This window comes from Triturus cristatus, chromosome 7 (assembly GCF_964204655.1).
Source record: "Triturus cristatus chromosome 7, aTriCri1.1, whole genome shotgun sequence".
Classification (NCBI taxonomy): Eukaryota; Metazoa; Chordata; class Amphibia; order Caudata; family Salamandridae; genus Triturus; species Triturus cristatus.
This window is the reverse complement of record NC_140590.1, coordinates 94,434,839-94,451,383: the sequence shown is the minus strand read 5'-3', so window position 1 is coordinate 94,451,383 and position 16,545 is coordinate 94,434,839. Positions and strand designations below refer to the sequence as shown.

Sequence of the window (16,545 nt, the reverse complement as noted above, 5' to 3'; positions counted from 1 at the left end):
CAATGCCAATTACTCGGGATAGTATTTTAAGTGTTGTTAAGCGTAATTTCACTCAAAGTCACACACTTCCAAGCCACACAATTCAACTCTATGCATTTCCTTTCCACACCACATAGTTTGACTACAAACCACATATTTCAACTCAACAACACACCACATGCATCCAATCCACACCACAGAATTCCACACCATGCCACAAAATTCAACAATTCAACTGTTGTTTTTGCATGTGTCACCCCGAGTTGGACGGGTATGCCCAGATGTGGGTCCCATGCTCTCCATGCCACTGGAATCAAGCTATCTTGGCTGAAGAGGGGTGAAACTCCAAAACCGGTTCTAGGATGCTTGTTTCCAGTCAAGGGAGGACCTGGCTTGGCAGTTCGGACTGGACTGCTCCCAGGAGGCACAGGGTCAAGACTGATTTGCATATGGCTGGGTCCAAACTGGAATGGCATGGTTAGCAATAAAACAATGGATTTAGGCCCAGATCTCTGTATTGGGGTGAATGTATGACATTGCTCTGCATTCTGTCCATCAACTGTTGTTTTTGCAGTTGTCACCCCAAGTTGGACGGGTATGACCAGACATGGGTCCGGTGCTCTCTATGCCACTGGAATCAAGCTATCTTGGCTGAAGAGGAGTGAAACCCCGAAACCGGTCCTAGAATGCTTTTTTCCAGTCCAGGGAGGACTTGGCTTGGCAGTTTGGGATGGACTGTTCCCATGAGGCACCAGGTCAAGACTGATTTGCATATGGCTGGGTCCAAACTGGAATGGCATGTTGAGCAAAAAAAGATGGATTTAGGCCCAGATCTCTGTACTGGGGTGAATGTATGACATTGTTCTGCATTCTGTCCATCAACTGTTGTTTTTACAAAATTCAACAACACACCAAATAATTAAACTTCACATCATACCACTCCACAACACAAAATGCCATTCCACACAATTCCACTCTATAACACACAATCCCACTCCACATAATTGCAGTACACTCAATACCACATAATTACTAGCCACATAGTTCCACTGCCCACCATGCCACATAGTTCCACTGCCCACCATGCCACATAATTTCACTACACAAAATTCCACAACTAACTATTCCAATCCAACCCACATAAGTCCACTCCACACCACATACATCCACTACACTCCAATCCAAATCACATGGGTAAAAGACATTGTCATTTACATCGCCAATACCTCTGACTCTCACAAATGTGAGACCAATTTGCATTGCCCTTGCCCTTGCCCTCCAGGGTTGCTGCTGGGGGTGGAGTCTTGACCTCCAACAGATATCGTCCTCTCTCTGACCTGGATAGTTTAGACTGATGCCCTGGTCTGTCTAAAAGCAATAGAGATATTCTGGCTACTAGACTCCAAATTCCTTCCCACCAAGGTGAAGCCGTCCCCCACTAATCCCCCCTGTTATGCCCCTATCCCTTCTGGAGTGTCTATCCCCTCCCTTAGTTCTGTTGAGCCTCCTCTTGTATCCTCCATAGCCTTGGAGTCTTACGTTTGAGCAACACTACGCTGCCCCTGCACTCCGCATACTAAGATCGTATCCAGGAATGTTTCTGGCTTGGTTTCAAAACTTGAGTACCCTGATTCAGGTCTTTCCACAGATTCATTTGACATCTGCTTGTTCCAAGAGACTTTGTACCAGATTTACCAATTGAAGCACAGTGGAGCAGCCACAAATTCTGCGCTGAGTAAGAAGGAACAAGCAGTAGAGGACCAAATTTGCTGAAATTTGACACTCTCCTCCCCTCTCCCGAGTGCAAATCCTTGAAATTAGCTGCTGTGCGCCACACAGACACCTTTGCACCATAGTGCAATGGTGTCGCCATGAGTCAAACATAGGATGTGTACTGGAAGGGTACCCTTCCAGTACAAAATACCATGCTTAGACTAATTTTAAACATTTCCCCAGTTTGTACGTATGCTGTATTGTGTAGCACACATGCGAAGTTGGTAAATACAGGAGAAAAACATAATTTCTCCTTCATAGCGCCTGGTTGAAGGGTGTGCTCTTTTCTGATGCTAAACTCGGTCTACTTTATTAGGCAAATTGGGTTTAGCATCAGAAACCTTGGATGTCTGCATGGGAATGCCCATGCACCACCCATGGTGTGCCCCCTTAGTGCTTAGTAATGCAAAGCAGCGCTATGTGCTGTTTCAAGTCACTTTTATGTTATTTCCAGCGCTAAGCAAGTTTAGCGCTGGAAAGAAAATTGGACAAAAAAGAAAGTTTGCCGATATGCCTCACTTCTGTGACACAAACACAGCATAACATCTTAGTAAATCTGCCTCTTGGTCAGTTGCCCCAGATGCCAAGCAGAGTTTGTCAATTTTTCCCTGGCTGCTACCACCACAGGGAAAGGCAGACCCTCGGAAGGGTTGTCAGTTTGGATCAAAACCACTGATTGCTGCATGTCTAGGGAGTTTGCATTGGTAGCGCTGAGGTACAGTGTGTTTTTCTTTCCATCAGGTAGTGTATACTACTTATATAATGTGTACTGCAGGCATGTCAGTATTGGTGATTAACTTCAAGTAACTAATTTGATTAATTCATATATAGCTGATCTGCCCGCAGATTTTTTTTAAATAGTGGCAGGCACTTTTTAATTGAAATTCTGAGCCATTCTCTGTCCTGCTAGAAGATCCTGTTGGTGATGGGGATGACACCAGGGTGTTCAATGACTCACACCCCCCTGGTAAAAAGGTGGTCTGCTGCTGTGTTACAGCTAAATGCTTTTACATATAGAAATTGTCTCTGGGCGTGCAATGGGAGAATCAATTCTGACCGGGAGGAGAGCCACACATATCATCGCCCACAGTGCACCAGCCTTATTGGATACATCTTATTAGACAGTCCCCAGGCAGGATAGTGATCATAATGCCCTAGGGCTGACGTTGGGTGCTCTGGGCAACACTCTTCTGAATACTTTTTATGAGCCACTAGACAGAAGACTGGTTCCAGCCAGTAATAGGAATAGGCTCAAGTGGAGCTCTCTGACAGAATCAGAAGTAGCATTGGGAAAAGTGTTTGAGGTACTGTCTGTTGGCTTGGATGCTGTAGCCACAGATATTTAGGACCGCGGATGACTCAGCTTCCTTGTTGAGATTGAGTGATATTTTTAACCTTAAGCTTGCCTCACTAAGGAACTTATTCTTGATAGAATCTAGACCCATTCCCACGAGGAAGAAAGAGGCTCCCTGCTACACCTGCTGAGTGGCCAAGTGTGCCCTTTCTCAATCCATCAAAACTTGTTGTAGAGCCCTCATCTAGATTCCCAGGGTACTCTCCAAAAATCAATTGTTAAATCTTAAATGAACGCCTTCAAATGTAAGTTATATGCAAATGAGTGCCATCAAATGCAAGTATTATTGTTCTTTTTGATGCACCATTGCCAATGAGGACTCTGTCATCCATGCCCCATTGGATAGTAACATTTCTGCTGCTACTAGTGTTGAGTAATTCTCCCAGTTATATTCAGGAGCTGTCGACCAGGGATTCTCCCAGCCTTCCCTTTATTCCCAAGCCACTGGGGTGGCAAGTATTAACCCCTTCCGTGATTTTATGGCTGAGCATTCCATTGAGTCGGTGACGCAAACAGCCACGGTATTTCCAGCATTGAGATCTCTGAAGCATTAGATTGCATCGTACCAAATAAAGGCCCAGGTTTGAATAGGATGCCAGGTGATCTTTTCAAGGCTTATAGATATGTTTGGGGTCCTTCTTTTTCTCTGTTCTTTAGTGCTATAGTGATGGATGCATCTATTCCTCTCACTTGGGTGGGGGCTGAGATGATCCCACTTCTTTTAAAGTGTTCTAGGTCTCTACCCTCTAACTACAGAACAATCAGCCTCATTGATAGTTCATGAAAACTGTTTAGTTGGATAATTTTGAATAGGTTGAATGAGTGGATGTCTGATTCGAATGTACTAACTTCCTTGCAGGTGGGTGTCACAGATGGCTTAGGAACAATTGACCAGGTGTTCTACCAGCAATTGTTATACTGGCAATATATTCACCATGGGGGTGGCAGACTTTGTTATTTTTGTGGACCTTCAGTCTGCTTTTGATCTAGCCTCCAGAGACTCTCTGTGGAAGGTATTGGCAGAGATGAGGGTCCCTTAGTATCTTATAGAAATTTTAACTAGACTACATTCAACCAATTATTCCCAGGCCAGATACAGGCCGCATGGTGAATTAACACATCCGATCCTGTATAATCAGGGAGTAAGGCAGGGGTGTGTTCTTGCCCCTGCCCTCTTTCTTTATATATTAATGATGTAGTATAACAGCTTGAGAAATGTGAGAGTGACTCCCCGTGTCTTGCCGGGTTTAAGATCGTAGCCTTATTGCTTGCAGACAATACCCGCTTATTATCGAAATCCCCTATGGGGATCTATATTCTTCTGGATTTTTAGTGTCCTTCTGCAAGCAGCAGAGGCTGGAGATTAACCTCGGCAAGCCAAATGCCCATGCAAACCGGACTCTCAGTTGAGTGGCTCTTGAGCGATTTCAGATATTCGATTATCCGAGGGATACACTCACAGAACCATTTGGTTAGTTACCCCATCTTCAGATGCATGAGCTCAAACTACATTGTGGGGGTATTTTGAGGGCTGGCAGTGGCTTCTTTTTTGGCCCCGTCATTTCAGTCCTTGAAATATACGAAAGTAAGAAATAGGAGCCACTCTTTATGAGGAACCTAAGTAGCTTACCAGCTAGCACTCTGCTTGTACCCCTTCGTCTACATTATGGCATTAGACGCATCAATGACACAGCTGGGTTTAGATTGCTTTTGTACTGACTGAGACTCTGAGCTACCCCAGAGCTCATTACATTTCATATGGCCCTGGAGGACCTGTAAGATTGCCTGGCTTCGGACAATGAAAGATCGACTGGGCCAGATTGGGTACAAGAATCTTTGGCTTTCCCCTGCAGATGCTGGGTTAATTTTAAATCTGAGCTAAAAGGCACCTATTGTCATTATACTGACAACCAAACTCTATACCCTCTTAGGGCCAGTTCTCTTACTGTTTCTTTTTTAGAGTTCAAAGTAGATTAAGAGCTGGAAGCATTTTTGGGTGAGGTCGAACTCCCCTTTGCAAAGCCTTTCAATGTTAAATTCCGCATGGAGATCTTGCCTATTTGTTCTTTTAAAGCCAATTGGAATTGTCAATCTAGCGATTGTAACCAAATTTGCCTGTTCTGCCCTCAAGTGGCCGAGTTGGCTGAGCATGTTATATTTTTCTGTCCAACATACCAAAGCATCAGAAGTAAGTGGATTTGCTATGACCTGATGTTACCAGACAATGCATTGTGTTCTCTTTCTCACAATTTTTTATGTACATGTGGAGACACTTTCTATGTGTGCTGGGGAATGCGGCACACATAGAAAAAGCATAAAGGAGGAGAAATAAAAGTATTTCTCCTCACTTTGTATTCCAATGCCTGCTCTTGCATGGCAATTGTTTTTGGCGCTGCCTCAGATTCACATATCCTTGTAAATCTGGGGCAGTGTCAAAAGCGATGGGTGTTGCAGTGGAACGATCACAGCAAGACTCATTGCATGCCCCTTTCGCGCTAAGTGATGCATGTAAAGAGGAATTATTTACAAGGTGGCATAAAACAAAATGTTCGAGGCATGTGGGCTGCTGAATTCATATCTGTGCATAGATCGCCGCCTAGTGTTGGGTCCGGATGTTTGCACGTTGTTATCCTGGAAGAGTCTTCGAAGTATCCTGGGATAGGTGACTCCTCCCCTGGACTACAGTGCGCATGGGCATCCTCTCCATCCTCAGATTGTTTTTTTCCGCCATTGGGTTCGGATGTGCTATCTTGACTCAAGTTAGGAAAATCTTTTTTCAGGCCAAAAGGCCTTTAATTCGCGTCGGTACTGTTCTCGATCGGTATCGATAGTATCTTTGTTAGTTTACTAACTTCCAGAACAAACTTTCGCATCTTACCCGACCGTCGATTTGACATCAACGATGGAATCGAGGACACCATTCAAGAGGTGTCCGGTATGCAATGCGAAATATCCCCACGTCGACGTCCATCCGGTGTGCAACAAATGCCTTTCACCGGATCACGACGAATCTACATGCATGGCCTGTGTCAGATTTCGATCCAAGAAGACTCTACGGAATCGACGAGCGGCGAGACTCGAGGCGCAGCAAGCGGCACCGGCCCCGGCTGACATCTTCAACGCCGAGATCGAAGATGTCGAAGAAGTGGAGAACCTACCCTCCAGTCCCGTTTCCGAACATGACTCCGGATCGGAAGACGTCGACGAAACACTCTTTCGCAGAGATGAAGACGACACCGAGGTAGGAGACTACAATGAGGCCTTAGGAGCCGAAGAGAGTAGCTCCGGTGACGAGCAAGGCCTACCCGTTCAGACTGAAGAAAGCCCAGTGCAACAGTCTATGGCTCCGGTCGAGGGATCGCCTTCGGGCCTTACCCAAGACCTATCCCGCAGTTCTTCGGCCCCGCCCTCGGGCCCGGCCTCGGACATTCAGCGGAAGCCATTAATGCCCAAAACGGCTCGTTTCCCTTCTTCAAAACCGAAACCGAAAGCTGTATTGGTTCAATTGAAACCGAAACCGAAAGTGGCGCTGGTCGGATCGAGGCCCTCCACACCTTCGACGCCAGCAAAACACATCGGCACCGAGCGCACCAAACGAGACTTCGGTGCCGAACTCGAAGCGGCCGACGTCGGAGTCGACATGAGGAAGAAGGCCTTCGGTACCACCAAACCTGCTCGGCTCCCGGCACCGACGCAATCGACTCCGACCCCAAAGGTCAAACAGCCTGCTGCGTCTCACACCGCTTCCACGGCGACACCAAAGCCACACTCATCGAAGAAGTCGACGGCCATTCCCGCCCCTCGACTCGATGACCCACCGGCGCCGAAAAAATCCACGACCGCCTCAACAGAACCGGTCGGTGCAAAAGACTCAAGGGCGCTCCAGGCGCAAAGCACCAAAAAGAAAATGGTCCTCCAGGACACGTCGGGCTCCGAACCAATTAAAGCTCCAGCAGCCTCTTCGACACCAGCCAACATTACTTTTGGCCTGCCACCATCCACGGCCCCGAAACTGTTCCAACTCAGGACACGGGTGACCCATACCACGATCACGCCTGCCGAACGCTCTGCGGAGACGTCTCCATCGCATATAATCGACGCCGACACCGGCAGGATGATTATCCACAAACGGAAAATAACTTCAGAGCCGGCTTTGGACTCCTTCAGGATTCCACTTAAAAGAAAGCTGCCTGTGGCTTCAGAACCAGTTCTTTACGAACCTTTCCACTCACCCTACCAGGATCCACAATCCTTCTCTCCCACACACTCCGACACGGATGCGTTGGTGGACTACATGGGTGACCAAGTCCCCTACCCCGGAGACATGGACCCTGACGGCCAACAGGACCCTGATCAAACTTGGGATGACCCTGTGGACCCAGGTGCACCTATGGATGCACAAGACCCGCAACTCTATGGAGCAAAAACATCTCCCACAGAGGACACAGCAGCGTTCAGCGCTCTAATTGAACGTGCTGCGGCCAATCATGGGGTGCAACTTCACTCGGACACCGTCGAGGACGACTTTCTTATGGATACTTTTGCATCCTCAGAAAGGAATTTAAAAACCCTACCCATGTTGAAGGGTGTCCTCAAACCAGCAAAGGACATCTTCAAGGAACCCACCAGGGCAAGAGTGATAAACCCCAGGATCGACAAGAAATACAGATCAGCGCCTGGGGACCGTACTTACATCAGAGGCCAATTACCTCTGGATTCCATTGTCATTGCGAATGCTCGCAAGAGGGCACACTCACAAACAACAGGTGACGCTCCTCCCCCGGACAAAGAGTCCAAGGTGTTGGAGACCTCTGGCAAACGGGTTGCCGCCCAGGCAGCCAACATATGGCGCATTGCCAATACTCAAGCACTCCTCGCTCGCTACGATAGAGCGCACTACGACACATTAGAGCAACTAATCCAACATCTCCCTAACCAATACAGAGAAGGTGCAGAGATCCTCATCAGGGAGGGACAGCTCCTCACAAACGCATCCATCAAGTGCGCGCTGGATGCCGCAGACACAGCTGCCAGGGCCATAAACACTAACGTCATGCTGCGACGACATGCATGGTTACGAATCTCCGGATTCAAACCTGAGGTGCAAAACAACATACTCAACCAGCCTGTCAACCCCGACTATTTATTCGGCCCGGAGGTTGACACCACCCTAGAGAAAATAAAGAAGGACACGGACACTGCAAAGTCCATGGGGGCTCTCCAGACTCAGTCCTTTCGGAGCGGCTCCTTTCGTCGCCCCGGTAATAGAGGAGCAGGTAGAGGACAGGGGTCACAGCAAACATACAACAAGGGTAATACACAAACCACCTACGATAAAAACACCCGGGGTGGATATCGTGGCTCCAGTACAAAGGGCAGAGGACGCGGCTACGGCAACACCAGGTCCTCCCCCAAGAACAAGCAGTGACGCCCTCTCCCTTCCTCCCGACCACATAACACCTGTCGGGGGAAGGCTACAAAGGTTCCTGTCCACGTGGAACTCCATCACCACGGACAGGTGGGTCAAAGATATTGTCAAATACGGTTACTGTCTAGAACTAACCTCCACTCCACCCACAATACCTCCAAAAAACCGTCCTATGTCCTCAGAGCACTTAACGCTCTTACAGCAGGAGGTGCAAAGTATGCTTCTAAAAGACGCAATAGAGGTCGTACCCGTCCACGAGCAAGGTACGGGGGTGTACTCCCTGTACTTTTTAATACCGAAAAAGGACGGGTCACTCAGACCTATATTAGACCTGAGACCCCTAAACAGATACATTCTTTCCGAGCATTTTCACATGCTCACTCTACAGCAAGTCCTCCCGCTGCTCAAGCAGGGAGACTTTCTAGCCACACTGGACCTCAAGGATGCGTATTTCCACATACCCATTCACCCATCACACAAAAAATACCTCAGGTTCACTGTTCAAGGGCAGCACTACCAATTCAAAGTCCTTCCCTTCGGCGTGACAACGGCACCAAGGGTGTTTACAAAGTGCCTAGCTACTGTGGCGGCACATCTACGGAGGCAGCACATACACGTCTACCCTTACCTGGACGACTGGCTCGTTCAAGCGAAGTCAGCCCAGCAATGTGCCACCCACATGTCCCGCACCATTCACCTCCTTCACAGTCTGGGGTTCTCACTAAATTACCCAAAATCCCATCTACAGCCCGCACACGTACAACAGTACCTAGGTGCGACTATAGACACTCTGGCGGCCACAGCTCAGCCAAATTTGGTGAGAATCAACAGCATGCAAATGCTGATTTCAAAGTTCAAACCACAACACTCCCTTCCCGCGCGAGTGTTCATGCAGTTGATAGGCATGATGGCCTCCTGCATCTTCATAGTCCCCCACGCGAGACTACATATGCGCCCGCTTCAGGAGTGCTTAGCACGTCAGTGGAATCAGGCTCAAGGACAGTTGAAAGACCTAGTGTTGGTGAGCGGTCGGGCATACAACTCTCTGCATTGGTGGAATCCACAAAACCTTTGCAAGGGCCAACCGTTCCAAGAGCCTGTCCCACAGATAATACTGACGGCGGACGCGTCTCTCCAGGGATGGGGAGCTCATGTACTCCATTACACAGTGCAGGGACTATGGACACAACAACAAAAGAAGATGCACATCAACCTTCTAGAACTGATGGCAATCTTCCTCGCTATGAAAGCATTCAAAGTACACTTGTGCAACAAAGTCGTGTTGATCCGGACGGACAACATGACTGCCATGTACTACATACAGAAGCAGGGAGGAACACACTCTCCACAGTTGTCTCAGAGCATGTGGAAGTGGGCCATTCAAAGGAACATGTTCCTCATGGCAGAACACCTCCCCGGCAAGGACAACCAGATGGCGGATCTGCTCAGCAGACACAGCCACCAGATGCACGAGTGGGAGTTACACCCATCAGTACTCCAACCAGCAGTGGGGTCATCCAGAGATAGACCTATTCGCGACAAGCGAAAACGCAAAATGCCAAAGCTTTGCCGCCAGGTTCCCACATCCGCAGTCGCAGGGCAATGCGATATGGATGAACTGGTCTGGCAGATTTGCGTACGCTTTTCCCCCAGCACCACTGATACCGCTGGTGGCACGCAAACTGCGTCAACACTCACTGACACTCGTCCTGGTTGCTCCAACGTGGGCACGCCAGCCGTGGTATACCACCTTTCTGTGGTGCCGCATCAAAGGCTGCGGGTCAAACCCGAGCATTTGACGCAGAACCATGGAGAGATTCAGCACCCAGATCCGCAACAGCTGAACCTGGCAATCTGGCTCCTGAAGTCCTAGAGTTTGGCTACCTAAACCTGCCACCTGACTGTATGGACATCATTAAGGAGGCCAGGAGACCCACTACCAGAGCTTGCTATGCGGCAAAATGGAAGAGGTTCGTCATTTATTGCAATAATAATGACATTGACCCGCTAGATGCATCCATCCAAAACATTATTTGTTACCTATTATACCGATGCAATCTGGCGTACACCTCTATACGTGTCCATTTGACCGCAATATCAGCTTATCTGCAGACCAGGCAGCACCTCTCTCTATTCAGAGTGCCTGCCATCAAAGCATTCTTGGAAGGACTCAAACGAGTCATTCCACCAAGCCACCCACCGGCTCCAATGTGGAACCTCAACTTGGTCCTCACACGCCTGATGGGTCCGCCCTTTGAACCTCTACACTCATGCGAGATTCAATTCCTTACCTGGAAAGTAGCTTTCCTAGTAGCGATCACTTCTTTGAGAAGAGTTAGTGAACTCCAGGCACTAACCGTTCAAGAGCCATTTATACAGGTTCACGCCAACAGGGTCGTACTACGTACCAACCCCAAATTCATGCCAAAGGTGGTATCGCAGTTCCACATGAATCAAACCATTGAACTGCCCGTTTTCTTCCAAAACCCACAAACTGTCGCAGAAAGGGCACTCCATACACTAGATGTCAAAAGGGCCCTCATGTATTATATCGACAGGACCAAACCCTTTAGGAAAACACAACAACTTTTCGTTGCCTTTGCCCCACACCACAAAGGTAACGCTATCTCCAAAGCAGGAATAGCCAGATGGATCGTTAAATGTATTCAAATTTGCTATCAAAAAGCTAAACGCACTTTAACGATTCCCCCACGAGCCCACTCAACACGTAAGTTAGGGGCCTCAATGGCTTTCCTAGGAAACATTCCTTTGCATGACATATGTAGAGCAGCCACCTGGTCCACTACACATACATTTACCAAACACTATTGTGTAGATGTGCAATCAAAACAGCAGGCAGCTGTAGGACAGGCTGTTCTCAAAACTCTTTTTCAGACCGCTGCAGCTGGCACTGGTAGCCGCCGCTAATAAGAGGGCACTGCTATATATTCTATGCACAGATATGAATTCAGCAGCCCACATGCCTCGAACTGAATATGCTACTTACCAGTATGCATCTGTTCTTGGCATGTAGGGCTGCTGACATTCATATCGGCCTCCCTCCTCCCCGGCGCCTGTAGCAGCTGCAGCTCTCAGAATTACTGTAAGCATGGTCATCACTTTCTATATCTACTCCATCACTGCCACAATGGCGAAAAACAATCTGAGGATGGAGAGGATGCCCATGCGGACTGTAGTCCAGGGGAGGCGTCACCTATCCCAGGATACTTCGAAGACTCTTCCAGGACAACAACGTGCAAACATCCGGACCCAACACTAGGCGGCGATCTATGCACAGATATGAATGTCAGCAGCCCTACATGCCAAGAACAGATGCATACTGGTAAGTAGCATATTCAATCTGGTCTAATTTAACACTACAGCCCTTGCAGCCAATTGAAATGAAAAACAATTGTTTCCACAAAATCATCTGAAATTGTGACAAATGCACTGCCTTCAATAAAAATGCAGTTTTTGGATCTCTCCTGCCCTCAATAAAAATGCAGTTGTTTTAATCTCTCCAGGATCATGTTGACTGTATTGCATAGGTGGGAGATTATGGGCCTGGTGATTTGTTTTGCGGTTCTATCAAATTATTGTCCTCAGGCAAGTTGCTGTCTAATAATTCTCTATGTTATTTTTGATTACAAACTCTTTCGTGGAACATATTGAGAAGCTTACCACCTGCTTCTTTATGCTTAAAGTAATCAGGAAAATTACTCGGGGGCAAAAGCGGACAAAAAGCGGCGATAATTTTATCGCCCTATCAGCATGGACACTCTAACGCGTGAATCCATGACTTAGCGCCTGTTTACTGAACGCCCAGCTTTCCTTCCCGAAATAACTGGAGAAATGTCGCTAACCGACATTTCTCCAATTATCAAGGGAATCGCTAACAAGCATAGCGATAAGAAAAGTAGCGCTAACCACAGTTATCGCTACTTTCCTTACGCCTGCTTGAATTCTTACTTAGCCATGTAATCCAATGGAAGGTGGATTACTTGGCTAAGACCAACTTGCCCTATCAGCAAGGTATTGCCGGTCACAGTGCGATTATCGCTGAATTTTCAGCGATAATCACACTGATTTCCAGCTAACGCTTGCATTCCTATCGCTTTGGAGACAAGCGCTGCTGATAGCACGCTATCTCCGCAATAGAAAGCAGCGATAGCCGGCGATAATTATCCTAGCGCTAAGTGCGCTTAGCGATAATTATCGCCGGCCCTTGCTGATATGCCCCTCAGTTCTTGGAGGGACGCTCCAGAAAAAAACTATTTCTGGCCTTCATCGTCGCTAGGTTGGACTATTGAAATTCTCTTTTTTTAGGATTGTCGGCTATCTCCTCTAAAAACTACAATTTAACTAGAGTGCGGCCACTCGTCTTATTCTGGGGCTGAGCAGGAAAACTCGCATTTCTGTCCATCGTCCTCTCCTTTACAGGCTGCCTATGAGCAAGTGTTGGTTATTAAGCATCTTATGTTTTGGGCCATATACAGCCTCACCACTGACAGTTACTTGGCTTCTCTTTTCTGAACCTATTCTGCAACTAGATACCTCAAATCCAGATCTTTACATCATGTTTCCCTACAAGACAAATATATATATATGTAATGCAGTGTGGTGCTCTTGAAGAACCCTCCTTGTGAACCAAGATCAGAATGTATAAAACTGCTTAAAAATACGCCCCAAGAACAGACTAGAGATAGGCCGGGAATGCAGGTTTTGCACCCAAACACAGAAAAACACTAGTAGCCAGATCAAATGGTATTACCTTTATGAAAATGTTTCTAATTGGTTAAAAGAATGCCCAATCAGAATTGTTGAAAGAGCATGTTGTTGAAGAGTCATATTGACAAAGCATTCTCCCAATCAGAACAAGGGCCTGCACTTGTACAATTTTCAAGCCAGTAGGAACAGATGTGGCATGGACTACCTGGGTGTGGCAAATATGTAGTCATCTGTAGACTGGTGTTAGATGTTCTTCCTATTATTTTTGAATGCCTGTTAAGCCAAAGTGGATCTCCCCAAGATTTGCTTCATACTATGTACTAAAAAAGATAACACGTTGTTGACCCCCCCATATGTACAATGGTTTAGTAAATGCTAGCACCAACAGCCACAGCATGATATTACAACCCATTTATAAAAGATTATGCTTTGATATCCACGTATCAAGTGATTACCCCTCTAAGTGCCTGCCTTCTTTTTACTAAAATATACATTACTGCTATCCTTATATCTCATTGTACTGGCTGCTTTGCGCTTGAGCACCAGTCCTCACTAAGGGCCATATGTAGGTAGCTAAATACCGGTCGGTAACGGCCGAAAATCGGTAAATATCCCGTTACCGACCGGTATTTAGGCATTTGAGATGTAGGAGGCATGATTTAAGGATTCGGTAATTTACCGAATCGGTAAGGGATCGGTAAAATACCGAATCGGTAAAATACAGATTCGGTAAATTACCGAATCCTTAAATCATATGTAGGGAGCACTCAAGTGAGTGAATTTCAGTAGTAAGGATTCGGTATTTATCACCAACTACAGGTTGATGATTAATAACGAATACCTTTCAAAAAGCTATATTTGGCTGATTTAAAAGTGCCATGTGGCAGACATACATGCCCTTAGGGCATGTATGTGCGCCACATGTGCACACATGCACGAATCAGGGGTGCAACAGGGTGTCAATGTGACACCCTGCCACCCATGAATATGCTTCCCCTATTACCGATTCGGTATTTACTGAATCGTTAATAGTAAATGGCTTCCCATTCATTCCTATGGGCCTCCAGGCCCATAGGAATGAATGGGAAGGGATGCATTATTACCGATTCGGTAAATACCTATTCATAAATACTGATATTTACCGAATCGGTAATAATTACCGATTGTTTACCTACATACTATTTACCGATTCATAAATACCAAATCGGTAAAATTCGGTATTTATGAATCGGTAAATATAATTTATCTACATATGGCCCTTATTGTGGTGGAGGGTTAAGCTCTTAAAATGTATTGTTAGTCAAGCACATGATGCCCTAATTCCACTAATATACTTACTGCATACCTGAGAAAATGTAAGAGGAACTTGAGGTTCTTTATTTGTTTCAACTTTTGGTTTCATGTTTTATTGCCCAATTCAGCCTTCAGAAAGCTTATTAGATCAATCTAAACACCAAGCGAAACGTGTCAGCTTGAAGGTTTTAAGAATGTAGAATGCAGTACAATAAACTCATAATGAACAAATAATATAATATTGAAGTGACTTATGGCACCAAAAGTGTTCATTCTAGAAATGTGTTTTTTTTGCTCTGAGCAATTTACCCACATGGGTATGAGGTTCTCACCAAGTGCAGTCAATAGCCCAATATGGGGCACATACATCAAAGTATGCATTTGCGATTCCTAAACTGCGAATGTTATGAAATTGCAATTTAGGAATTGCAAATGCTTATGCATGTTGGAATAGCAAAAAAAGTGTGATTACTACACATTCCTCATTTGCGACTCGCAAATTGCGAAACACAAATAAGGAATTGCTTCCCATTCATTCCTATGGACCTGGAGGCCCATATGAATCGATGGCAATTGCATGTGCAATTTTCGTGTACCAAATAGGTACTTCCAAATTGCGCATGCAATTTCAAGGGTGGAAGTGTCCCAAAAGGACACTTTGATGTACCCCTGAAATTGCAATTTATATACCTCTTGCACACGCATGCCGAAAGGGAATGTATGTGTGCAACATAGAACCTTGAGAAATGCACTTTTGTGCATTTTTCAAAGTTCTCACAAATTACCATCAAGTTTGAATTGATGATTTATTAATTGCGAAATCGTATGGTTTTTTTATGGTCGCATTGCATTTAGGGAATCGCAATTTGCAATTCCCTAAATGCAATCGCAATTTAAGTAATTGCTAATTTAGCGATTACTTAAATAGCGATTTTTGAATTTGGGACGATGCAAAAATTGCGGTCGCAAAGGGGCAGATTCGCAGAATCTGCCCCTTTGCCTCTGCAATTTCAAATGATACATGTGCCGCTATGTTCTCTTATTAAGTTCTTAGTATCATAAATGAACAGAAATAAGACAATTGTTTGGTGCCTTTTTGTGTAAAAAGGGCTCAGTTCTATCATCAAACATGTAAGTTATTTGATGCAAAGCTTTTCATACTCACACAATGTCTCACCCAAACAAACAATGCATATTATGCAGAGTTCTACAGTTTTACCAATTTATAAAGTAAACTAGAGGATGGGAAACTGAAGTGTGCTGTCTTTCTCTTTCAGATAAGTCGCTGAAAAGGTACAGCATGAGAGGGTGTGCTACCAAGGATGCCTGTGATGTTGGAATTCTCAACAAAATAGCACCTCAAGGATATCGTGTTAAATTAAAGTGTTTTCAGTCCAATAAAGTTTAAAATGGCCCTAGAGGTCTACAATCCCTCCTTGTTAATCATTGATAGCATCATCAATAATTCACTATGGCCACTCGAACCATCTGATGCCGAGAGTTAGGTTTTACAAACAGGACCACAATTTGAACTAACTACATCTCCTTACCACCATCCTGGCTACAAATGTTTCGGCCAAAGTGAGGCACACTGTAAAACACCATGCTGTGTGTGGGCCAATCCCACCTCCATTGGGCCAGCTTTGCCTTTAGGTTGGGTTCCACCTGTAGGCACATTGAAGCCTTGAGTAGTTAATATATGTATGTATACATGTATGTCACTTATAGAGACGAAATGGAGTGATGTGGATGGTAGAGTTTGACAGTACAGAGAGGGCAGACAAAGAGGAGATGGAATTTTTGTAGCAAGGATACAGCCCTGAGTGGTGAACTTTGAAGAGCAATAAGGAGACAGATAACATGAGCATTTATATGATTAGTCAAAACTTACTAAGGTATTTTAGTATTGCACAACACCCTCTGCATCCTCCAAGACCTTCAAATGGACCCCCCCTGAGTCAAGCAAGACAGTCACCCACGCACTCATAAC

At 45.9% G+C, this 16,545-nt stretch overlaps 1 protein-coding gene across 1 annotated transcript in view; it reads left to right on the top strand.

Annotated features, from left to right (window-relative positions):
- Positions 1 to 15,963, top strand: part of LOC146808904 (phospholipase A2 inhibitor and Ly6/PLAUR domain-containing protein-like) — a 158,238-nt gene extending 142,275 nt beyond the window's left edge. The window contains exon 5 of the mRNA XM_085614798.1: positions 15,833 to 15,963. Within this exon, the coding sequence (XP_085470924.1) occupies positions 15,833 to 15,963 (131 nt within the window). The remainder of the gene's footprint in view (positions 1 to 15,832) is intronic.
- Positions 15,964 to 16,545: the final 582 nt, after the last annotated feature.